The sequence below is a fragment of the Chelon labrosus genome, assembly GCF_963514085.1.
Source record: "Chelon labrosus genome assembly, chromosome: 13".
In the NCBI taxonomy this organism is placed as follows: Eukaryota; Metazoa; Chordata; class Actinopteri; order Mugiliformes; family Mugilidae; genus Chelon; species Chelon labrosus.
Genome location: NC_140346.1, coordinates 11,447,654 through 11,472,305, shown reverse-complemented (window position 1 = coordinate 11,472,305; position 24,652 = coordinate 11,447,654). Strand labels below are relative to the sequence as shown.

Genomic DNA, 24,652 nt, shown 5'->3' with positions numbered 1-24,652 from the left:
ACTTTACATAGTTTCATAAATTTAGAATGAAGGAGAGTGAGGTTTAAGGTAAAATTAGGACAACCTTAGATAAGATTAACTTGCATACTCACATTGGCACATAGGCATTCACACGCTATGCACTGATTTACATACTTGTATACACATGCATATATACATAAATACTAAGCACACATACAGAGGAACATTAGTTAGTTAGTGAAAGTGTGAGTGTAAAGCGAGTGTGACAGCATTAAGTGTTTGTGTGATAGTCTGAGTGTTTGAAAGTAAGGAAATGAGAGATAGGGAGAATGGAGGCAAGGCCGCCTAAAAGAGCTAGATCTTATGTGTGGGAACACTTTGACATTATTACCCCAAAAAAGGTGTGAAAGGGTCTTCTCCAACGCTGGAGAGGTGATAACCAAGAAGAGGAACAGACTAAAGCCTAACTCAGCTGAAATGATCTTGTTTTTAAATATCTTTGAACCACCCAAATCCCCTTCCCAGTTTCACAGTGGTTTTGTACAACTACTGTCATCACAGTCACTAGTTGCACAAGCATTTCACTTTTTTATTTTGTAAATATATTTTTGCATTTATATCAATCTTACAAAAGCATATCTAAAACATTATTATATGATGGCACAATCACACAAGTATATTATTTTGTACCTATAAAAGAAAAACACTTTTGCGGGCGGCACAGTGGCGAGGTGGTTAGCACTGATGCCTTACAGCAAGAAGGTCAACGGTTCGAATCCACCCTTTCTGTGTGGAGTTTGCATGTTCTCCCTGTGTCTGCGTGGGTTCTCTCTGGGTACTCCGGCTTCCTCCCACCATCCAAAGACATGCTCATTAGGTTGATTGGTGATTCTAAATTGCCCGTAGGTGTGCCTGTGAGTGTGAATGGTTGTCTGTCTCTCTGTGTTAGCCCTGCGATGGACTGGCGACCTGTCCAGGGTGTACCCTCTCGACCGATGACAGCTGGGATAGGCTCCAGCAGACCCCCGTGACCCTTAACAGGACTAAACGGGTATAGAAGATGAATGAATGAATGAATGAAAAACACATTTGCTTCAGAACTTGAACAAAAACCTGTTCTTGTTCAAGCTCTGTATGTTCTGTATGTTTCTGCTATAATTTCAGACAACTGATGTGTTCATCTGAATGCTTACATTTGGTAACTTCGCTGTCTGTTGCATATAAATGAAAATATTAAAATACAGAATATTAATTTGCGTTTTTGTTTGCTTTTTACTGTTGGCCCTTGGATACTTTCACATTATCATACCTGAAAGTAAAAAAACAAAAAAAAAGTAGGGAGGGTTTTACAAAAAGTAAGGAGGGCCATAGAGAGTCTGACAGTCTTTGTCGACAGAGTGGCAGTCATTGTGCCACATAGTGCCACGGAAGCGTGCGCCACATCGACAGCCAGAAGTTGTCACGGAGGAATCTCAGGGCTCCAGCGCCACTGGAGCGATCCGGCTGTCTCTCGTCGATAGCGTGGTAAGAGAGGGAGTTTATGTTGGGCCCAAATACTCCTTGCATTGAGCAGGCTCCAGACGACTTTTGCCCAGTTTATACTGAATCCGCGATCCCTCAGATGACTTAACACCGTATTGGAATCTACCCTCCGAGCTAGTGATAGACGGAATGGGATTTTCTGAAACTCGTAGGTTGATACGCAAACGAGTAACTTTATGTGTGCGGGTTAAAATGAAAAAATGCATCTGAAAGATCGATCATCACAAACCAGTCGTCTGGACGTATCAGAGCACTTCGTGTTCTGAACATGTACTTTCGCAAGTGCTTGTTTAGCAGGTCTAACAGGGAGAAGAGATCCGCTCCCTTTTTTTGGAATGAGGAAGTAACGTGAGTAAAAACCCCGCTGAGCTTCCTCGTAAGGCACTTTTCAGATTGCTTGTTTGTTTAACAAAGACCCAGTCTCGTCCTCCAGGACCAGTGCTGAAATCCTGTTGGCCACTGACTGAAGTTAACACACCGTTTAGTTTTGTATGAATAGCGAACTGCAGTCTGTATCCCTGAGAAATGAACACCCAGAGATGATCTGCGCATGCGTGTCACATTTGCTTGGAGACAGATCGACATGAAAGTGTTTTCTCTTTTTTGTGTTTTTTTTTTTTTTTTTTGATGTGGGGGAGCATTCTGCCCTAGGTGAATTGCCTGACTGCAGAAATGCAATTTTAATTTTGTTTTCCCCAAAAGAGAACACTGTCGCTGGTGGCACTGAAAAGTGATTGGTGACACTGAGAGTGAACTGTGGAACACTTGTGGAAGTGCTTGGTGACACTCTGAAACCTGCCCCTGAGTCTGCCTTCCCTGAACCTCTGGGAAGGAAGACTGAGAGAAGACTCCTGGAAGACTGTGAACCATAGGGCCTCCAAACACTGAACGAATGGGCTGACTTTCTTTTCTTTAGGGGAGAGGAATGTGAGGGAGAAGACTGCATTAGGATGGACACTTCTTCTTCCCCTCTCAGGAGTGAGACAGATAGTTCCTGGCAGCCACAGCTGCAAAGGAATGTTTCCCCCACGGCCTTGGGTTCTCATCCTTGGCCTGTTGGTTGGGGTGTTGTCCCACCGCGTGTCTCTGTGTCCTGACACCACCCGGTTTCCCTCTCACTGCTGCAGCTCTTGCTGCAAAGCCAGTTCTGGTTGTCAGAGGTGGGTGAGGATTGGGTTTTCGAGGTAAGCAGCGGTCAAAGGCTTCTCCCTCCTGCTTCCTGTGAGTGCTTGTCTCTCTCATTTTCTCCAATGCTGGGCCAAAGAGACCCTTGGTGGGGTCATAGGGCGCATCCATGACCTCGGCCTTCTAAGAGTTACCCAAGACTCACAGGTTCAGCCATAACGCTCTCTCACCTGAGACTGCAAGCCCCATCACATGACCACAGTCCTGGATCGCTCCTCTGGAGGAGCAGGATTAAATAATTTAACCGTATAACTGGGGACTTCACTTCCATCATGTCCGTCCAGCTTGTCGTGGCTCATGGCTGATGTATGTCAGAGTCTCTGGAAGCGACAGCAGGCAGACAGGGATTGAAGCCAGAAAACTGCGTTCGGCGATGTTCTCCTTTACAGGACAGGGAGCTCATTGTAGTTTCTCACAGGAAGAAAGCAAGAATGGGTAAGGAGAGGTAAGGAGGGGTAAGGAGGGGTCGGTTGACCGTGATAGTACTGGGCAGGCCCCGGTATCACAGGTCAACCTGTAAAACACCCAGGGAAGTTAGAAAGACACTCTACAACAACAGCAACAATGTCAACCAATAGAACACAACTGAACATAAACACATGCGCTAATCAATACTGTGCGCTGCACATGTGTTTAGCCTATAAAAATCTGCAATAGCATTTAATAATACTTCACAGCGTGTTGTAAGATAGGATAATGTAGCCTGGAAAATGCCATAGATCTCCAAAGCCTTTTCCGTGTTTAACAGCTAAAGGTCTAATAACTTTGTGAATGAAATTCACCAGCAAACTGCTGATTTGCAGCTTCCTTTTCTCGCCACAGGATGTTTGTGAAGTTGTAAACTGACTGATGTCGAGAGGGTTTAGATCACAGGTGTCAAACCGATCCGTGAAAGGGCCGCTGTGGCTGCAGGTTTTCATTCCAACCATGCAGCAGCACACCTGACTTGGCTCAATCAATCAACTGAACTGCCTTCACGCAGTCATTTCAGGTGTCCTCTTGCTTGATTGGAACAAAAACTTGCCAGCCACACCCTCTGCACAGGTGCTGCATGGTTGGAATGAAACCCTGCAGCCACAGCGGCCCTTTCACGGATCAGTTTGACACCCCTGGTTTAGATCGTTCCTCTGCTAGTGCTAGCAGATGCCTTCAGGACTGTCTTACATATTCTGCATGTCATGGTAGTATGGGCTTCATCATATGTGAAGTATTTCTACAGACTTGTTTTTATTTATTACCTTGTATCATGTACTCCTGTTTGTCTTATATGAATTGTCTTATCTTGTAGTCTTGTAGATTTGAGGATATTATCAGTACACAAAGTTTACTCACTTCAGAAATAATTCACTTCGGAAATTGTCTACGTTGAACATAGAAATGAGGTAAAAGGCTGTTTGCACAACCAAATCAAGCATCCCATGCTGGGTAAAGGGAACAATTGCACAACGTATTCACTGTAATGCGTATGGGTCTCACTGATTTAGAAAAATAACCCTAACCCTTACCACAACTTGCAAATAAGAAATTATAAAGCAAATGATAAACAATTCTCAGTGATGTCAAAATATCTCTGATAGTAACACTGTGTGTCACAACGAGGATAATTAGCTTTAAAACATTTGCATGTCATTAGAAGCTGATAATGTCCCATAATGGTTAAGACGATGCTGAACAGGTTTTGTAATTCCTGACACTTTGTTTGCCCCTTTTTAGTGAATGCATCACATAGATTGGTACTTTACAAACCGAATGAAGCTGTCGGTGGAAGAATCCACATCATAAATGACTTAAAATCACTTTTATAGTGAATGATAAATTTGTTGTACTTTTAATCTTGATTGGATACATTTCCTAAACATTTGATTTTAAGTGTTATCAGTTTAACACACTACATACGCTGCTTGAAAGCTGTAATGTGTGCAGGTGAAGCGGCAGTGGGGGTCTGTGTCCTCAGCCATTGAGTAGAGAATAATTGCATTCAGTCATGGGTCATCCTGGGATACAGATGTGGACATGGACACTGTGTGTCGTCTTCAGCTGGATGTGTGTGGGTCAAGCGGTGGCTGGACGGTAAGTATCTAAAGGAAATAATAACAATACCTTCTTTTTATATGACAAATTTGAACTGTTATGCATAAGTCATAGGGTTAAGATTTCTTCCATTTCTGATGTAGTAAGATATGTTAATCTGGCTGTGTTTGTAGGCAGTACATGGTGGCCATTCCTGCTGTTCTTGAAGCTGGAGCTGAGACCAAGTTCTGTGCAAGTCTCCTGCAGGCCACCGAGACTCTGGCTATGACTGTCACTTTGATGTCCAAAGAGAAGAACACAACCCTGTTCACTAAGACATCCAGTAAAGAGTTTCACATCTGCTCTCAGTTTAAGGTCAGCTCCCAACATGGGTTTTGATTCATAGCAGGGGATCTGCTCCTTATGTAAATATGACAACTCTTCCATGTTTCTGAAGGAACCCATTGCTGACTCTAGAGGGGCTCTTTGGTGTCTTTACTTTGAAGTAGTGACCACTGTAGGCTTGGCTGTATGCAGTTTTAGAAATATGGAGTTCCAAAATCCAAGATTTCAATGGGGCTTGTATGCATGCAACAGAAAAAAAAACAAAAACATTTAATTTCCTGATTAATTTCCATTTCAAGATGTTTGTAGGCCAAAATGAGGTAACAATACCTAAATCAGTTGCATAAATTATTTGTCAAGCAGTATGTGGTGTTTAAGAATGCCTCACATAAACAGATAACTCCATTTGAACTTTGGTGCCAGGTAAGGTCCAGATTGAATTTCTCCTCTGACTGTCTGAAGAATCAGGTTAAATCATTCTAGATTATAAACACATTATTTCTTAGTGTATCTTTGTGCTTGAACTTACTCTATAAAAGTACTCGATACTTATGGCAGCCGTTAGAGTTATTGTTAGAGTGAACCTAGAAGACTGATTTTATTATCCAAAGAACCCTTCAGTTTTTCCTTGTAACACCACGCTCACTCTGGGTAAAGTGGGCAGTACCTGCTCTGCCTCTCTCCATCAGCTTCACTCGTTTTTCTCTCAGTATTAGATGACACCTTGGGATCAATGAGTGACTGAATTACTGGCACTGAAGTAAAAAAGCAGTCCGCTTGTTAAATTGTCCAATTACCTGTTTTAATCTTTGGTGCCTTCCACGGTGTTGATAGAAATAAAGATCCACCTTGATGAGTAAAGACTATAGTAACAATTAATCACACAATTGGAAAATAACAGCAGAACACGCACATTTTAGCTTCTCTCTGTCCCTGTATTGTTCCTTGTGACTGGATCTGTAAATGTCTCATATTACCAGAAAATCTCAGCTGAATCTCAGTACCATGTAAGGCCCATATTGGATTTCTCTAGATTGTCTGGAATAGTGATTCTGAGACTAAATCAACCCAAGACTCCTGTGGTCTTTAATCAACATTAGCATTGTGCAAAGTATTTGTTATTATTAGGCCAAAACTGTATTTCACAACTTTTACTGTAGACACCTAGATATATGTATACGAGATATATACAGAGGTCAGGACCCTGGTGATGGGTAAGGCAGTGACCACAGGTTTTCCTGCACAACAAAGGGAGGAGTGAAGGAGGGGGTTCAGTCAGTTGCAGTATGCAGCCTCACCACTAGTTGGAGCGTCATTATAATTATTGGACCCTTAAATATTAATGGCATTTTATAACCCACACACCTAATGATTTCATACACAGCATATGTCAAAGGTACTCTTGTCCATGCTCTATAAGATGTTTTTCCTTCACAGGCCCCTTCAGTGAAAAATAAGGAGGTGCAGAATTTTGAAGTAGAGGTACGAGGTGAAACATTTCACTCAAGAGAAGTCAGGAAAGTCATGATCAAAGTCTATAAACCAATGACGTTCATCCAAACAGATAAACCAATCTACCTCCCCGGACAAACAGGTATGATCATTGATACTGTACATATGAGGTCATAAATTGTGTCATTATTTACTATACATGGGCAAACTTCTCATGACAAACAAAGATGGCTGCAGAACAAAGGCCTAGAAAATTGACTGAGTTTTAACAATACTTAACAGTGAAGGCTTTAGTAAAAGACTTGTGTGTCTACCAGAATATTTACAAGTTAAAAAAATGAAACAACTTGACCATATGTACGATTACCGACCAGTTCGCACGGACTTCTGCAGTTTGTTTCATTGGTTATTTATGTCACCTGGGTTTGATTTTCATATAGTGTGTGTGTATTTAACTGTCTCATAATGGGATCCCTCGAGAGGCACCTATAGACATTTTCAATTTGCCCTCTGCATGCTGGAATGGGAGTATTGATTAAGAATTGGGGTGAATTTGAATAAAATAAAAATAAATATGGATACAGCAATGCACAAAACATGACGTTCTCGGTCTGGATGTTGCACTCATTGTAAACTTCATACAGTTTAATAATAGCATGTGACGTCTGTTGGAAACTGTAGAAGGATGCTGGAGATCTTGTAGCTATTTAAATAAGAGGAAAACTATAAGTTATCTTAAGGAATATCAGACAGATAACAGAGGGAATCAGAATGGTAAATTAGCTATCATTCAAACATTACATATTTTCAAGCTTGACCTCTATTATGCTAGTATGCCAGGACTTTTAACACTACTGCAGATGAGTTGCAAGATCGTCATGTAATCTCTTTGATTTTTTCTCAAAGTGCATTTCAGAGTGATCACACTGGACACCAAGTTCAGACCATTTAACATGCTGGTGAGTGTTCGAAAGTCCCCTTTCTTTTAGATCTCCTTTACAAACAGTGGTAGACACACCAGCTAGTGGAGTCAAATGGCTAATGAAATGAAGTGATCGACATGAGTTTTCTCTTTGTCCTGCATTATACTACCTGATCTGCTGAAGAATAAATTATGCTTTGGTCAAACATATCTGCTGGGTCTTTTGTCACATTGCAACAGTATCTTGCAGAAAACAATTGTGCATTTTTTTTTCTGAAAAAAAAATAAATTAAAAAAAGTCCATTTAAAAGGGAGAGCTTGTTTCATATTGTTTCATATTGTTTCATATTGTTATATCACTACAAAAGCTTAATTCTGTGCTGTCGTCTACATTTGCAACCAAATCTCCAAGACTGCTTATTACAGTCTTAAATAAAGAAAAATGTGTAGGGACACTGCATTTCTCTCTTACACATTTCTCTTGCTCTCTGTTGCAGTATGATACCATCGAACTCAAGGTAAGCAAACATTCATATAAGATAAGATAACTCTTTAATTTATCACACAAATTTTGCTGTGATGAGTATATACTACGTACTGTGGCAGATTGATTTTTAATTTTACACTGTTTTAAGAAGTAACTTACAAATTACGCAGGATGGAAATCTGTCTGTTATGGACTATAACGACAATACCTTCCAGGAAATTCACATTACATTTGTTAGTAGAGGTATTTTGAATTATTATGTAGAAAAGTTCAAGCTTTGTTTGACCTTCCTATTGTTTAACACTTTTTATCCTCGGGGTCAATTTGACCCCAGCAATTTTAACCTACAAAAAATTATTACAATTAAAACATCTCTCAAGTTAATACGTCAGATTTGTTTGTTGACTACCTAAATAGCTCTTTAAATAAAAATTTCTAAGTACATATAATTATTATCTATAGCATTTGGTATGAAAAACTATTATCACAATTATTATCAGGAATAATAACATGTATTCATGGATTAAAGTTTTCCGTCCTACGACGGATTTCCGTCAACTCGGGTCTCAAAAGGCTAAAAATGAGATCGGTGCAGATCCGAAGAGGAGAAAAAAAATGGAGGGGGGGGGGTCTACAACACCGATATGATACGCAACAACTTCACCTATCAGCTGTGGAGTTTTAACTGTCTGAGAGGAGCCTGCCTGCCTGCGCGCGCCTCGGGATGCGCCGAGCTCTCCTCCGGGGAGGAGGGAGACACGCCGCGGCCCTCGGCCGAAGAAGGGAGGCATCAGCAGCAGACCAACCTCGCGCCAGGCGGCGGTGGTTGCGCCAGACCGTTAATGATCCTTCCGCAGGTTCACCTACGGAAACCTTGTTACGACTTTTACTTCCTCTAGATAGTCAAGTTTGATCGTCTTCTCGGCGCTCCGCCACGGCCGTGACCGACTCCGGCGCGGCCGATCCGAGGACCTCACTAAACCATCCAATCGGTAGTAGCGACGGGCGGTGTTACAAAGGGCAGGGACTTAATCAACGCGAGTTTATGATCCGCGCTTACTGGGAATTCCTCGTTCATGGGAAATAATTGCAATCCCCAATCCCTATCACGAGTGGGGTTCAGCGGGTTACCCACGCCTCTCGGCGTGCATTTCTTTTTAATGCTCAATGCATGTTTTTTTTTTATGTCGCGTCAATTTATCATTCAATCAAACATGACCAAAAAGAAAGGCACAAGGCATGTCCACAAACAAAAGGTTAAAACTCCACAAAGTTATTGCCTAAAAAATTTTTCAGTCAGATGATTTTTTTTTGCTTTAATCCCTGTGTATTATGTTGGGGGCAGTATGATTATCAAGCAGGTTTGTCACATCATTATTAAATGAGTTTGGCAAAGCTTGTAATAATCTTGTTGAGGGAGAACAATAAGCAATCAGACTGTTTATTGTCCCCTGTATCTACAAGGTTTCTGTGTGTATCCTAAACGCATGTTCCTTCCATTTATTCCATTGAATAGGATTCTAACAATAACAGAATTGGGCAGTGGCTGAATGAAACATACAATGGTAAAATACTGCAGCTTTCCTACTCCTTGAACTCTGAGGGCAAAGAGGGACGGTACCAAATCACTGTGTCAGTGGGTGATGAAAAGACATTTCACAGCTTCAAGGTTGAAAAGTATGGTAAGTTAGGGTTATCATTTGAAATTCCAGTTTTGTTCACTGGAGTGAAACTTCAAAATTGTATTATTGCTAAAAGGCATTTATTTTTTTTTTCACCAGTTTTGCCCAAATTCGACGTGACAATAAATGTAACCGAAGAAGTAAACATTGTGCAGGGAGAATTTGATGCTGAAATATGCGCAAAGTAAGTAAACATCTTCCTTGACCATGGACAAATTGCAATGTCAAAACTGAATGAGATCCCGTTTTGAGGGCGAATGACTCAAATTTTTGTTGTTTTCATTTTTTTTAGGTACACATATGGACAGCCTGTGCCAGGAAGTGTAAAAGTTGAGGTGTGGCGACCTCTAAACCTATTTTCATACAGTTTCTCTGGTTCTTCTGACCAGCCAGAAGACAGCATACCTCCTCCATGCCACACAGAGACAAAGCAGGTACAGTAGTTATGGTTACGGCCTGTCTTTGAAGAATCTCAGTTATCCAGGTCATGGCAACGTGTTTGAGTGTCCTTTTAGATGTTTCAGCACTCATCCAAGTGGCTTCAACAGTTTTAATAGCTCAGAACAAGTCATCGTTGTGACATCCGCGAATTTGATGATGGTGTGGCTGGAGGCAAAAGAGTGACAAAGATAATCCATGAGAAGCTGATGGCAAACAGTGTCAAAGGCTTTGTTGGAGTCAGGGAGGAAGAGACCAGAGACTAGAATCAGTCGCACAGAGGAGATTGCTGTGACCCTAATGAGGGCTGTTTCTGTACTACAGAAATACAGTTGTGAACCAATTACCCTATTGGGAATTTGGGAAAATTTAAAATGGACCAGTAGGCATTTACATCGAGTCTGAACTTGGTGGCATAGTTTGTCCAAATTTGGCAAATTTCAGTGAAGAGGAAACTGTACCACTGATAGGACAGAGGTTGATAATGACTTCATTTCATCCACTGCTTTGAATATACTATCTACTGTAGCTGCTGTTTGTGTCAGTGTGCTGGCTCTAAATGAGCAAACTTGTGAGGATGTTTAGGTAATTTGCTGTGGTGGGACACAATGGTTGCTTTGGTGTTGCAGCCTTTTTCCAGTAACCATGTAGAACTAAGCGGGGGTGGTGGGTCATCAAGTATGAATGAAAGAAGATGAATGAATGTAAGAAGAAAGTGAAGAAAGCCTGTTTAAATTTTGAATGACATTCATGTTTTACATATTTTATTTCTTCATATTTAATTTTGTTGTTTCCAGGCGGACAACAAAGGTTGTGCAACCTTTACCTTCAAGATGTCTACTTTTACTAAAATTGACCAAAAGGCAGTGAGAGATGCAATTGATCTCAGAGCCAAAGTGAAAGAGGAGGGGACAGGCAAGTCCAGTTATACTGATTTTGTATTTATATTCCACAAACAAATTTAGAACATGAAAACACAAGCAGAACTGCATTCACAATGTTGTAACATGGAGGTGTTTGCTCCTCAGGTATTTCACACCCACAAGAAAAGAGAATAACGATTTCATATATTCTTGGAACGCTGTCTTTCATTGACACACCCAAGATTTACACCCAAGGCTCAAATGTGGAAGGAAAAGTAAGTGCAAAATGTTTTATTTTATTATTCTGTGTTGGGTAATGCACAGGTCAGGTCAAACCGTGTCCATTCTTGGTAATATATTGTGATTTCAACAGGTTAAAGCAGTTCACTACAATAATACACCCATTCCGGACATGCCACTGTACCTGTTTGAGGGTGAAAGGTGGTCGGCACGTTTGCTGCAGAAACTCAAAACTGGCAGCGACGGTGTCGCCACATTCTCATTAAACACAGACGGCTTCAGTGGTGATATTAAATTTCATGTAAGTAAAAAGGTTCACTAAAACTGTAAAGTGACATTTGTCAGTCACACCACAATGCTCAGCCACCATGGACTCATTAATATTGTTTTGATTCCACAATTTAGATAAGTGACAAACCGGAACTTTACTACCCTGGATACAGAGAGCCTTCCTACGAGAGAGGAGTTCACACACTGTCGCTGTCCCAGCCCTCCTCTCCTGATGCTAAAACTGCCAGCTCCCTGGAGGTGAAGAAGAAGAGTAAACCACTTCCATGTGACACAGAAGTGGACATCTCCATCCAATACACTGTAGTGGGAGAAGGTCAGGGCTCTATGGATGTGATGTATCTGGTGAGTTATTTATCGGCTTTTCACTAGTTCTCCCTTCTCTTTAATTAACAGTGGATGGTGTTTTTTTTCTCACTTCACAAAACAGCTTTTAGTTGTACAGCAATAAACAATTACAAGGTTTTTTACATGAACAATAAGAACATTTTCTCATTTTCTCTCAAACTCTCCAGGTCTTGTCCAGAGGAGCTATTTTGACACAAGGTGTTAAACAGGTTCAAGTGAGAGCTGAATCAGGTGTGTAAAGTCTGACTTTAATCAAGGCTTTAGTGAATTACATAGTTTGATCAGAGTTATTGATTTGGAGAATCACATGTGAATGAGGGTTGATGAAAGAAAACAGATATGTATTAGTTGGTTTGTTGTTGCAGTGAATGAGGGCGAGGTGTCCTTTAAGCTCAGAGTGTTTCCAGATATGGCACCAGAAGTCCAGGTTGTGGCGTACTCTGTTCTCCCCAGTGAGAAAGTGATCGCCCACAGTGCTGACTTCTCTATTGAGAAATGCTTCAGTCATAAGGTCAGTGAAAGAAGAAATGTAATTTGTGTGTAGTCTTTCTCCTTACACTTCCTCATACGTACCATAATCCCATGTCGGATGCTGCACTCATCAGATCTATTGTTCTTTGTACAAAAGTCTAGTTGGTGTGACATGTGTGACATGTGTAACATGTGTGTCAGGTGTCGTTGGAGTTCTCACCATCTTCAGCTGTCCCAGGAGAGGAGACCACCATGCAGATAAGAGCCCAGCCAGACTCTCTGTGTGGTGTGAGCGCCATTGACAAGAGTGTCCTCATCAAAGAGCCAGGAAAGACTCTGGATACAGACAAGGTAACTGCTGCTATCAACCACCAGTAGATGGATATATCCTTTGCTTGTAGTGCCATCTGCTTGGTCTTTAACATCGTCAATCACCCTGATGTTACAGTTTATTCAATTGCTGTTTCCTGTTGTGATTATTGTTTCTTCTTTTACTTTAATGTGACTGTCTAGTGCAAGAGTTCACAGCTGAATAAGTTGCTGAGCTTAATTTTATAATATATACAGTACAAAAGTTACACAAGTATGTGTGCCTTCATTAGATCATACCTTATTAATAAAGGAAACATTTTGACAAATAAACTTCACTCCTAAATTTCAACATAAAGGAGTAGGACTTGATTCTAATTTTCCCTGTTTCCCTGTCTAATTAAAAACTTCTTAAATCTTCCGTTCATATCTTTCTTTTCAGATATTTGACCTGTTGCCAGTAAAGACAATACCCTATATACCAGATGAAGTTCAAGATTCTGTGTCTTGCATGCATGTGAGACCAAGAACATCCGTTTTGCCATTTCCAGGCGATGAGGGAAGAGATGCCCACACAATTTTCCAGGTACTTCTTACATAAGAATTCATCTAAACTCTAAGGACCAACATTGGCTCTGTCATACCTGTATTGAACATGTATTTAACATACGGGTGATGTTTTTGTGTTGTTGAATTGCCTAGAATGTAGGACTGAAGATGGCGACAAACCTGTTAATCAAAATGCCTTCCTGCCTCATGTACGAAGGAAGGGAATATCACTTTGGCCACTATGGTGACTATTTTCTTTGTGTCAAATGCCATATGAAATTACCAACACTGAACCAGTTTTCTGTGTCATTGTTTTTCTCTGGTTCAAGGTAAATAATTTCTGGCTTCTATTCAGATTCAAGGTTCGGGGTTACTACATTAATGGCACCGACCACTGTTCAACTTGGTTCAAGTGCACCTGGTGGTGCAGGAGGCCTTTCTCCTGCACCAATAGAGACAGTCCGCACTTTCTTCCCTGAGACTTGGATATGGGACCTTGTTGAAGTTGGGTGAGCATCATTACAAAGCTGTCTCCCTGAACAAATGAATGCCATGAAAATAATTTACTCACTCCTCTACCATTGAGACTTTGTATATTTAGGAAATTTGTAATGCTTAAGAAAAGGTATTTAATGCTTTCCAAATGTTTTCTATGAAAGGATTTCTGTCAGAATTATGCCATTTATTAATATATATGAAAAATGCCTGTATTTCATGACCAACGTGTAGCTATACCTTACATAATATACAAACATCAGGCATAACATTATGACCGCCTTCCTAATATTGTATAGGTCTCCCTTGTGCCTCCCAAACAGTTGTAACTCATCAGAGAATGGACATGGGCCTTCTGAGGGTGTCCTGTGGTGTCTGAAAAGACCATCTTGTTAGTGGAGGTCTTTGGGTCCTGTGGGTCGAGGGGAGGGGGCTCTGTGGATCAGGCTTCTTCCAGTCCATCCCATAGATACCATCAAGGAGTGTCATTGCTACGGGGTGGGGGTATCCGTTCTGGTCTAGGAGGAATGGGTGGTACATGTCTAAGAAACATCCACGCGAATCCAAAAGTTTCCCAGTAGAGCATTGAATTGTGATGGTCAATGTTATTTGCTTCTCCTGTCAGTGGTCATAATATTATGCCTGATCGGTGTATAATCCAGATTATGTATGTAGATAGATAGATAGATAGATAGATAGATAATATTTATCACCAGACAGAACATGTTTGTGTGTTTCTTCTGATCCAGAGAGTCTGGAAGAAAGGACGTGTCCCTCACTGTCCCAGACACCATCACCACCTGGGAGACCGAGACTTTCTGTTTGTCCCCTCAGGGTTTTGGTTTGGCTCCTCGTAAAAAGCTCACTGTCTTCCAGCCCTTCTTCCTAGAGCTCTCCCTGCCTTACTCCATCGTCCGAGGAGAGCAGTTTGAACTGAAGGCAACTGTCTTCAACTACCTGACCAGCTGCATCATGGTAAAGATGATTTTGCACAAACTGTAGTGTTGTGTAGAAAGGTGGACCTTAGTTTACCTGCAGCATAGTGTAACCAAGTACTGCTTTAGATTCAGTTACATTATTTCATTTGCAGGATGTTTTCCTGTTTCTTAAATAGTCTGTCAGTTGGATTCATTTTACCAGAGTTGGTTCTTATTTGTTATGTTACATAATGTTTATTCCCCGTTGGAGAAGCAAAATAGGTCTCACTACCTTAAAGTCATAAAATATTGTCTATCTATATCTTCTATCTTTAACAGATCACTGTGACTCCTGCACCTTCATTGGATTACACCCTCACTCCTCTCTCTGGTAACCTGTACACATCCTGTTTGTGTGGCAGTGAGCGTAAGACTCTCAGCTGGACCATGATCCCCTCAGCCTTAGGTAAAAATCAAACCTTTATATAGACTGTTGTTATATATTATAAGTTATAGGTTATACCATAACCCAAATGAGAAATTTCAAATTAGTTTCTGTGCAAGATCAAGCAACTCAATGCTCCATCCAAGAACATGTACTTTGTGCATTGCATATATTAGAACTAGTTGTAATTATCCTTTTTTTAATTCATTTATTTTCAAACAGGCTGTTATTCATGCTAATACAATCTTGTAAATGTGTCTCTCAACTCTTCACACTGACCTTCACTTCATGTCAGGCAGTTATGTTTAAGTGGATTTCATACGGTGCTATTTTGATCTTTTTAGGGGTTGTGAATGTGACTGTGACTGCAGAGGCACTAGTATCCCACGCCTCATGTGACAATGAGATTGTCACTGTGCCAGAGAGAGGTCGCATTGATGTGGTCACAAAGTCTCTTATAATAAAGGTGGGTTCCGTCAAAACAAGATTTTGACTCTAAAAGGTTGTAATAATAATTTCTGTGTATAATTCTTTACTGATAAAACTGAGAATTAAAATATTTATAAACATTGTTTCTCTTGTTATTTTCAGGCTGAGGGAACTGAGATAACAAAGACATACAACTGGCTGCTTTGTCCAAAAGGTTTGTATAGTTTACACCTGTCAAAGCCTGTCTAACATCTGAGAGACAAATACTAGAAAATAGGAAGAGTCCAACCTCATATTTCTCTCTGTAATGTGGTTGTTTTTCTCTGTACACAGGAGACGCTTTGACAGAAGTGACAGAGATTCAACTCCCTGAGAATGTGATTGATGGATCTGCCCATGGTTCAGTCTCAGTCCTGGGTAAACTAAATTTATTTGAACTGAGTTGTTTTTGTGATGGAAATTGTGAGCTATTTAATTCAACATGAATTCAGATGGGTTCTCTAAAGCTGAGTATTTGTTTAAATTTTAATGTCCAACCCAAGTTTTAAAGTTAATAAGGGCAATAGTAAGTGAAGAGAAATAATAAATAATAATACATTTCAGGGTTATTCCTCTCTATTAAAACACATTCAATGATTGTATGTAATAATGTACAAACACCGCTTGTTCAAGAGTTTCATACAACCTGTATCTTAGTGAATTTCTTTGAACACATTCATTTAGTTGATCCATTCAAAAGTGAAGTTGGGTTGGGTTAGTTCTGCCCTTCAGATTTAGTGATTCAGTTCATTTGTGCAGGTGACATCCTTGGGAGGGCCCTGAAGAACCTGGATGGACTGCTACAGATGCCGTATGGATGTGGAGAGCAGAACATGGCACTACTGGCTCCCAACATCTACATCCTCCAGTACCTGAATGACACAGAGCAGCTGACGACAGCTATCAAAGAAAAGGCTACCTACTTCCTCATTAGTGGTGAGTTTTATAATGCAGCTGAGAGAAAGTCTAGTGGTGATTGCACACAATACCAACTCTGTTACTCTAAGAAGAAAAGATCTGTAGCTCAATGACTTCACAATACTCAGAATTTCAATTAGAGGCTAGAGATGAGGGGCACTCTGGTGCCCTCTGGGTTAGGATGATTCTGGGTTTATTTGGTCAGGGACTTTTGTTACACAATCGGTTTGACGACATGAACAAATGAACTTAGAACATAAACGTAGCAGAAACACTACCAAATGTGAACATCACTGGGATTTTTCTTATATTCATTAGTTACTGTTTCTCTTGTTATGCAGGCTATCAGAGACAGCTAAACTACAAAGACAATGAAGGTGCATACAGCACATTTGGAAGAGGAGTCGGGAACACATGGTGAGAACATCACTGATCAATCATCCACAGGATGTTGGTGATGATGTGATTACACTGTGATCTCTAAATCTAGTGTTTTAGTGAAATGTGATTTAAAGTGATGTGATTTTAAATGTGATTTGAACATTTTATTGTTGGTTGGATTGGTGATGCCTGTAGTTATTGGTATTAATAGTTTAATATCACAGGGCACTGATTTCTGGGGGGCAGCAAAACCAGTCTAACTGTTTTAGTGAGGAAGTCAGGCAATGATTGTCATTTTTGTTGTGAGCAGCTGGACACAGTGAAAGGAGTGGTCTGTTGTCCAAAAATAAAAGTTGATGAACAGCTGTAAGTGCTGAGTTTACTGACAAACTCAGTGTCATTGGTGACTACTTCAAACTTAAAGTCAGCTTGTGTGTTTCTAGTACGATGCTTTTAAAGTGAAGCTGCAGCTGTAGGAAACGTTCAGAAATCTCTGAACCCATCAGCTATTGTCTGATGATGATTTAGCATTCTGCATTCATATAGACATTTATATCTGCTCATACAGTTACATAAGTAGTAACATAATACTGCACTCTTTCAGTGAATAAAGTATGTAAATAATAAAGTATATAAAAACTACTGCAAGACTTTCATCAGTGAATCATCAGTCACCATTCAGTCATTCGGTGATAGACAGTGATATTGGTCACTCACGCCCTTAATATGACCAATAACAGAGCGCCCAAATACTGAATGAGTGTTTGACAGCGTGTCACAGATTTCTTCAAAGACAGGGACAGACAGGGAGCCATATCATTCAGGCGTTTTTAAAAGGTGGGGAGACTGATTTCCACTCCCCCAAGTTAAGCCTTCTTGCAGTAACCAAGCCAAACACACATGCTTGCTGCAACAGTGGAGGGAGAGTCAGCATTTGATCAGAGCATCCTAATATCGCTAAGAGACTGGCAGGGGTTAGCTGTGTGTTATGTGTCGTGCAGTAAAGATGGAAGATATCCTCCAAAAGATACTCAAGCTTGGAACAGGTGGAGGTGCAAGTGCTTTGGGTTTCAGACGTTCTCCGATAACACTTTTCACACAAATATATTCACTTGTACTGGTAAACTGACTTAACTTACTAACTTAACTGTAATCTTTCTTACTTTCTAACTTTGCTTTGCCCTCCTTTAGGCTGACTGCCTTTGTCCTGAGATCTTTTGCCAAAGCTCAGTCTTTCATCTACATTGATCCAGCAATCCTGAAAAAGTCTAAGACATGGCTCATGCTTGGACAACAGGAAAATGGTTGTTTCAGAAAATCAGGAAACCTCTACCACAACGCAATGAAGGTAACCTGATAGTTCCTTTACAGTTTGTACAGTATAAAAATGTTGATTTTCATAGTATTTAAATCAGCGGCCCTCTGTAGGACTCAAATGTATTCTAACTTTTTTTTTCACAAAAAAAAAAAAAAGAAATATAGGACCCTACTACCAGTTGCTATATGTATGTAAACAGTGTTCAAAGTAACTTTTATGTTTTCAGGTTGCAGAGTGCTCTCCAGTGATGATAAAGTCTGTATGATACTTTCTCTCTACAGGGTGGTGTGTCTGATGAAGTGACTCTCAGTGCGTACATCACTGCTGCCTTTTTGGAAATGAATATGTCTGCAAATGTGAGTGGACTCAAAAAAACCAAACAATTTATTTTTTCAATTTTTAGTTTTCTTCTTTTTTTATAACATGTTTCATTCTATTCTACTGGATGTGGTTTATTTTTCATACATTTATTCAACAATGATGTCGCTAGACGTAGTACTCCTCTGTGGAAAAGGTAAGTGCATTCTTGGCCTAGGAAGCAAGTATTATTAACCTGGAAGCCTGTGGAGGAAAGGTGGTCTGAGGTTGTGATGAAGTGTACTTACTTTTCCACATGGCTGCTCTGTTATTTGTTCACTGACTTTATGAATGGTGACAACAAAATTCCAATGTGCCATGAACAGATAAATCTGTGCAGGGTTACAAAATGAAAACTTACAGCTTTGCAGTTTGACGTCTGTTCTATTCTATTCTATTCTATTGTTATACAACACGAGAACAACTGTTAAAATAAATTTTTAATGTAGTAATGAGTTCTTCCTCAGTGTTTACTGATGAAACATAAGAACAGTTATTGTCCTAATGAATACGCTCAGTAATAAAATGTGTCCCATGCCTTGCTATATTGATTTAAAGGAAATAACTGGTTGCTCTGAATCCATTGTGATTGTTATCATCTTAAAAATCATCCTATCTTATTTAAAATTTTGATTTTATTTTTGGTAATCAATTTACTTTTACCATTAACTACTTGAGAGTTCCTTTTTCCTGGATTTCCCCTCACACACAATTTTTCCTGTGTCCATAGAAAATATTTCCTTTTTTCTGCTTTAGTTGACATTTGTCTTGCATCAACTTCACCTTTGTGAACTTGATGCTCCACACAAAGAAGGTGTGGCAAATATTGAGCACACGCCTGTCAACTTACACATACACACGGCCATAGGATCATAACTGATTTGATGAATTGCAATTCGGATGATGAATCCAGGAAGACTAAAATTGACACTTTGTACCAGTGATGTTGTTGCAGACAATGAAGGCTGCAACTTTGTTTAACTCAATAAAATCAGTGCTGCTCTGAAGTGACGTTCTATAATGTGTTAAAGGATCCTGTGGTGAACAAGAGCCTGGCGTGCCTGAAGAAGTCCATCATTAACCTTAACAACACCTACGCTACAGCTCTGATGGCGTACGTCTTCACCCTGGCTGGAGACATGGAGACCCGTGCTCACCTTCTGCAGCACCTGGACAAGGTTGCAGTAAGACAAGGTGAGTCCTCCTCCTCAGGGAAATCATTCAGCCTTTATTACTGTGAGTGTAACGTTCATTGTGTCTGTTTTTAGGGGGATTTCTCTACTGGTCCCAGACAGCAACAGAAACTTCAGCCTCTCTTTCTGTGGAGATCAGCTCCTATGTGCTGATGGCCAAACTGAGTGCCTCCCCTACAGCTGAAGACCTGGGCTACACCTCCAGCATCGTCAGGTGGCTGGCGGGGCAGCAGAACTATTACGGAGGCTTCTCCTCCACACAGGTACTGCAGAGATTCAAACACCTTGACACATGCTGAGCCAAATATAATGAAAACCACGTTGACTGATATATCGGTGCCAAGCTGAGGCCTAATATATTAGCTTTACGTTTCATAAAGCATTTATATACTATCAAGAAGGCAACCTTTCCATAAAATAGATAAAATTGATTTTATGTGTTTCACAAAGTTTCAAACACAGGGGGTGGGGGTATTTTTCATAGCAATGAGTAATAGATACAAAAATACTGCTTCATATATTAATTCATTATATTTGAATGTGTTTTCAGTATTGATACTAGTGTCTATTGTATGTTGTAGGACACAGTGGTGGCTCTTCAGGCTCTGGCTCTCTACTCCTCTCTGGTGTTCAGTCCTGGGGGTTCAAGTGCAGTGACAGTCCAGGGTCCCAGTGACCAGCTGACATTTGACGTGAATCCGGACAACAAACTGCTCTACCAGGAGAAGATGCTGCAGGACGTGAGAGGAAAGTACAGTGTGGAGGTGAAGGGCACTGCATGTGCTGCAGTACAGGTCAGTGACTTCAGTGTATCATGTAAAAAAGTCCTGAGGATGAAATCTATTTAAATTATTATTTAAAAAGGTATCTTCGTGTAAATTAAATATACTGTATTTTACTTTACATTTATATGTTTTTTTTTTTTACAGACAATGAAAAGTGTAGGTGCAAGACTTTTAACTATTCATTCATTCATCTTCTGTACCCGCTTATTCCTGTTAAGGTTCGCGTGGTATTTTAACTATGATTTCTTCTATTTAGTTGGTGGTTATGTGTTGACCATAGTCAGTTCTCTAAACCACTGACATTATTTTCTTCCTGACCAAAAGAAACTCTTGACCCTCACATTCACTATCATGAATACTGAGCCTTCTTTGGTTTCCTGTTTCTCAGCTTTCTCTTCACTACAACATCCCAACTCCTGCTGATTTCACCACTCTCAGTGTAGAGGTGAAACCAGAGGTCAACTGTACCAGCACAGCTCAAAGACCAAAACTCACACTGAAACTCAAGTCCCTGTAAGTAATCAAGAAGCAGGTTACAGATATGATAGAGGAGTGTTGCATCTGCTAGCAGGTGTTAGCGAATGATTGATAGATAGATAGATAGATAGATAGATAGATAGATAGATAGATAGATAGATAGATAGATAGATAGGTTTTATTTGTCACATGCACAGTTATACATAGTACAATGCACAGTGAAATGTATTGTTGTACCTGCAGCCAGTAGTAAAAAAATATAAGTGCTACAGTAAACAGTAGTTTGCACACAAGGTAATATAAGTGTAATGTACACCGATAGAGAAATAAAATAAAAATAAAAATATAAATATAGACTGAATAAAAATATAGACTGGAAAACCGGGGGGGGGGGGAGGGAGTAGTTGTATATGTACATAAATTTCCAGTATTTAGCAGCTACATGAATAAAGTGCAGTGATATTGAAGTCCAGTTAAGGCTCAGAGTTGAGCAGGCGGATGGCATGAGGATAAAAACTCTTCTTCAGCCTCTCAGTCTTTATCCTCAGGCATCGGAAACGCCGGCCTGACAGCAGTAGAGAGAAGAGAGAGTGTCCGGGGAGACTGGGCTGTTTCAGGATCTTTGTGGCCCTTAACCTGCAACGTTTGGTGTAAATGTCCTGCAGGTTGGGGAGGGGGGCTCTGATGGTCCGCTCCGCTGAACGGACCACCCTCTATGGGCCATAGATTGTAAAAAACTGTCAGTGGGATGGACATAGGAGAACTGTTGTTGTTATTACTACACAATAAACAGCATCTATGCCTAAGTAACAACACACTGGATTGTTCAACTACAGATATACTGGAAAGGAGAGCAGTTCAAACATGGTGATCCTGGATATCAAAATGCTCTCTGGGTTTGTCCCTGACCCAGAATCTCTGAAGAGTGTAAGTTAATTACAGGACTTCCACTTGAATAAAAATGATGTTATATCATTATATAATATATTTGTTGTTGCTGAATGATCCGACTGAATGTCGTCCTCACAGCTCAAAGGTGCCACGATGGTGGATCGTGTTGAACAAAAGGAAGATCATGTACTGGTTTATTTCCAAGAGGTGAGAAGAATCCACAGTGTGAAATGTTAGATGAGGCTTCACTGAAATTGTTACTGATTATGTCGTCCTTTTTTGTGTTGTCTTCAGTTACAGAAGGACGTGCCTGTCATCCACAGCTTAGAGCTCATACAGGAGGTTCCAGTGGAGAAACTGAAGGCAGCTGTGGTCAAGATTTACGACTACTACCAGCCAAGTAAAACCCTAATACCCTTTAGAAACAGCACAGCACTGACAAACGTTTATGCTGAGTAGATCTCCACCAAGTGTACAAAAAGAGTTGTGGATTTAAATGTGAAGGACATGAAAAAAGACTAACTACTTACTTTTTCTTCGTTTTTTTTTTTTTTTCAGCTGACCAGGCTGAAACAGAATATGTCTACTCATGTGCTACAGGTAACAACTGTATGAACATACAAGAACATAATGTTTCTAGCAGAATTCATTTGATAGACAATGTTTTTTTGTTTTGTTAGTTTTTTTACCCAAATGAGGATTAAGATATCTGTGTAAAAAGGAAACATTTTCATAAATCAATCCAATAGATTATTAAACTAACATTAAAATTAAGCCAACATATACTGTAATGTATTCTGTAAATCATGAGTAAGTTATTCATTTTATTCTTTCTTTTGCAGCTTGAAGAGACGTCTTCACTGAATCCAGTAGAATGTGCTCAACCTCATCTTATGAACAGTATCTCATACACATATTACCTGTCTCCGTGTTTTGTTTAAACATATACCAACAGTTTAACATGTACAGTGGGTACAAACAGTGTGAAAAAAAACAACCTATGGAATACGACTGAAAAGCAATCAGGCACGTTTATCGGAAGACAGAGAAAAAACTGGTCAAGGAGACCGTTAAAAGGTCAGAAATAATATTAAAGGAGCTCTTTCTGGTGAGTACTAGTTGTTCTTCTTCATTTGTCTGGGCTGTGGAGCTGGGTTGGAAGATGCTAATTCATTCTGATGAAAAACACTATGCCTAAATATAAAACTTTACAAAAACACATATCCACACGCCCAAAACCATGTGGGAAAATGTTGACTTACACAAGTAAGATCAAACTTTTTACCGCAAACTGTAAAAAATATGTTTACCCCGAAAGCAACTCAGCATGTCAACAAAACAACATCATATCTGCTGTGAAATCTGTCAGACACAGCATCGTATTTAGAGCTGGAACTGGGGATTTAGTGATGGTGGAGGAAAGTGTGAATGGTTCCAAGTAATGTTTTAGCACATAACCTTCTGGTGAAAATAAACCTTCACCTTTCTGCCGACAATGATCCAAAATGGCTTCAACAATGAAAGACTAATGTGTGGAAATTCTCTAAAATGCCATCCATATTAATAACATAACGTATATATAACAGTTTACAACAATATATCATATCTCTACCATATCTCGTTTCCACTGTTGTTCTGTATCAAGGTATGTATCAAACTTCAGTTCTTTGTTGTAGCTGTCAGAATGAATAAAGAAACGCATGCCTTAACCTTAAGCCATGTCTTGTCTAAACTTTCCTATTCAGACAAATGCTCTTACGCGTCAGAGTTCAGAGTACTACAACTACTTCCACATAAAAGACTTCTAACAATCCATCCATTGATCTTCACAGAGATCCAATACAAGTGAAGATATTTTGAAGGTTAACAGGATTGTAGTATTGTTGTTGTTCTTAGAAGAGTGCAACTACAGACACTGTGCTGTGCAGTGTGAAGGAACATTTTCCACCTTAGCATTGGCTCTTTTGATTGAGTTTGTTGCTTATTTATATTTGCACATTATGCCAGTGTAACTAGCAACAGACTTAGAGGAAATCTGAACCAGCTACAACAAGCACACAGACTAGGAAGTACTGTGTAGACAAACCATAAATGATATAGGTGGTTGAAGGACTATTATTAGTGTCTTACTCAGACAAGAGCTCTTTTATTTCCCTTTCTCTGTCCATGTCTGAGCCTGTAGCTACACTCTCTCCGGTGAATCCCCTGCAGCACTTGAGCGCCATATACAGAACTTAAAGTATATTACCTCAATATAGAAAATACCAGAAACGTGTCAGAATAGCTCTTATAGCTCCTATAGTATAGATACTATTGGGATTGTCACTTTAAGAGCACACTGTGTACCTACTAAACTTTTCCACGGTGAATACTCTGAATGCTGGATTTTATTTATTACCTTGTATCATGTACTCCTGTTTGTCTTATATGAACTGTACTGTATGATACTTGTATGCGCTATCTGGAGAATCTACTTCTAAAATGTCTATATTTGATACAGTCTTGTCTTGTAGTCTTGTAGATTTGATGATATTATCACTACACAAAGTTTCCTCATGTTGTCTACGTTGGACATAAAAAATGAGGTAAAAGGCTGTTTGCACTACCAAATCAAACACTCCATGCTGGGTAAAGGGCACTGGTGTGTTCACTGTAATGCGTATGCATCCCATAATAATCGCTGACAATAATAAATGTTCTCAGTGATGTCAAAGTATCTCTGATAGTAACACTGTGTATCACAATGAGGATAATTAGCTTTGAAACATTTGCATGTCATTAGAAGCTGATAATGTCCCATGACGGTTAAGACGATGCTGAACAGGTTTTGTAATTCCTGACACTTTGTTTGTCCCTTTTTAGTGAATGCATCACATAGATCGGTACTTTACAAACCGAATGAAGCTGTCGGTGGA

General features: G+C 39.9%; 1 protein-coding gene across 1 annotated transcript; it reads left to right on the top strand.

The window, feature by feature from the left end:
• Window positions 1-1,363: 1,363 nt before the first annotated feature.
• Window positions 1,364-24,597, top strand: LOC311497899 (alpha-2-macroglobulin-like). Its single transcript, XM_084558275.1, has 37 exons — window positions 1,364-1,485; window positions 4,612-4,758; window positions 4,893-5,073; window positions 6,481-6,637; window positions 7,402-7,454; window positions 7,915-7,935; window positions 9,421-9,586; window positions 9,686-9,770; window positions 9,879-10,020; window positions 10,822-10,939; window positions 11,053-11,162; window positions 11,261-11,428; window positions 11,533-11,760; window positions 11,931-11,994; window positions 12,129-12,274; window positions 12,436-12,585; window positions 12,986-13,129; window positions 13,246-13,336; window positions 13,448-13,601; window positions 14,337-14,562; window positions 14,844-14,970; window positions 15,294-15,415; window positions 15,541-15,592; window positions 15,712-15,795; window positions 16,177-16,353; window positions 16,677-16,752; window positions 17,908-18,064; window positions 18,316-18,390; window positions 19,423-19,585; window positions 19,660-19,847; window positions 20,166-20,378; window positions 20,758-20,882; window positions 21,683-21,773; window positions 21,876-21,944; window positions 22,032-22,137; window positions 22,296-22,337; window positions 22,580-24,597. The coding sequence occupies exons 2-37, from the start codon at window positions 4,673-4,675 to the stop codon at window positions 22,582-22,584; spliced, it is 4,362 nt and encodes a 1,453-aa protein (XP_084414401.1). The 5' UTR covers window positions 1,364-1,485; window positions 4,612-4,672; the 3' UTR covers window positions 22,585-24,597.
• Window positions 24,598-24,652: the final 55 nt, after the last annotated feature.

What these genes read in the sequence shown, in the direction of transcription:
- LOC311497899 (XM_084558275.1), top strand. Translation starts at nt 4,673, where the DNA reads ATGGGTCATCCTGGGATACAGATGTGGACATGGACACTGTGTGTCGTC. An exon ending in CATGATCCCCTCAGCCTTAG is followed by an intron (nt 14,971 to 15,293) that starts GTAAAAATCAAA and finishes TGATCTTTTTAG; the next exon opens with GGGTTGTGAATGTGACTGTG. An exon ending in TTACGACTACTACCAGCCAA is followed by an intron (nt 22,138 to 22,295) that starts GTAAAACCCTAA and finishes TTTTTTTTTCAG; the next exon opens with CTGACCAGGCTGAAACAGAA.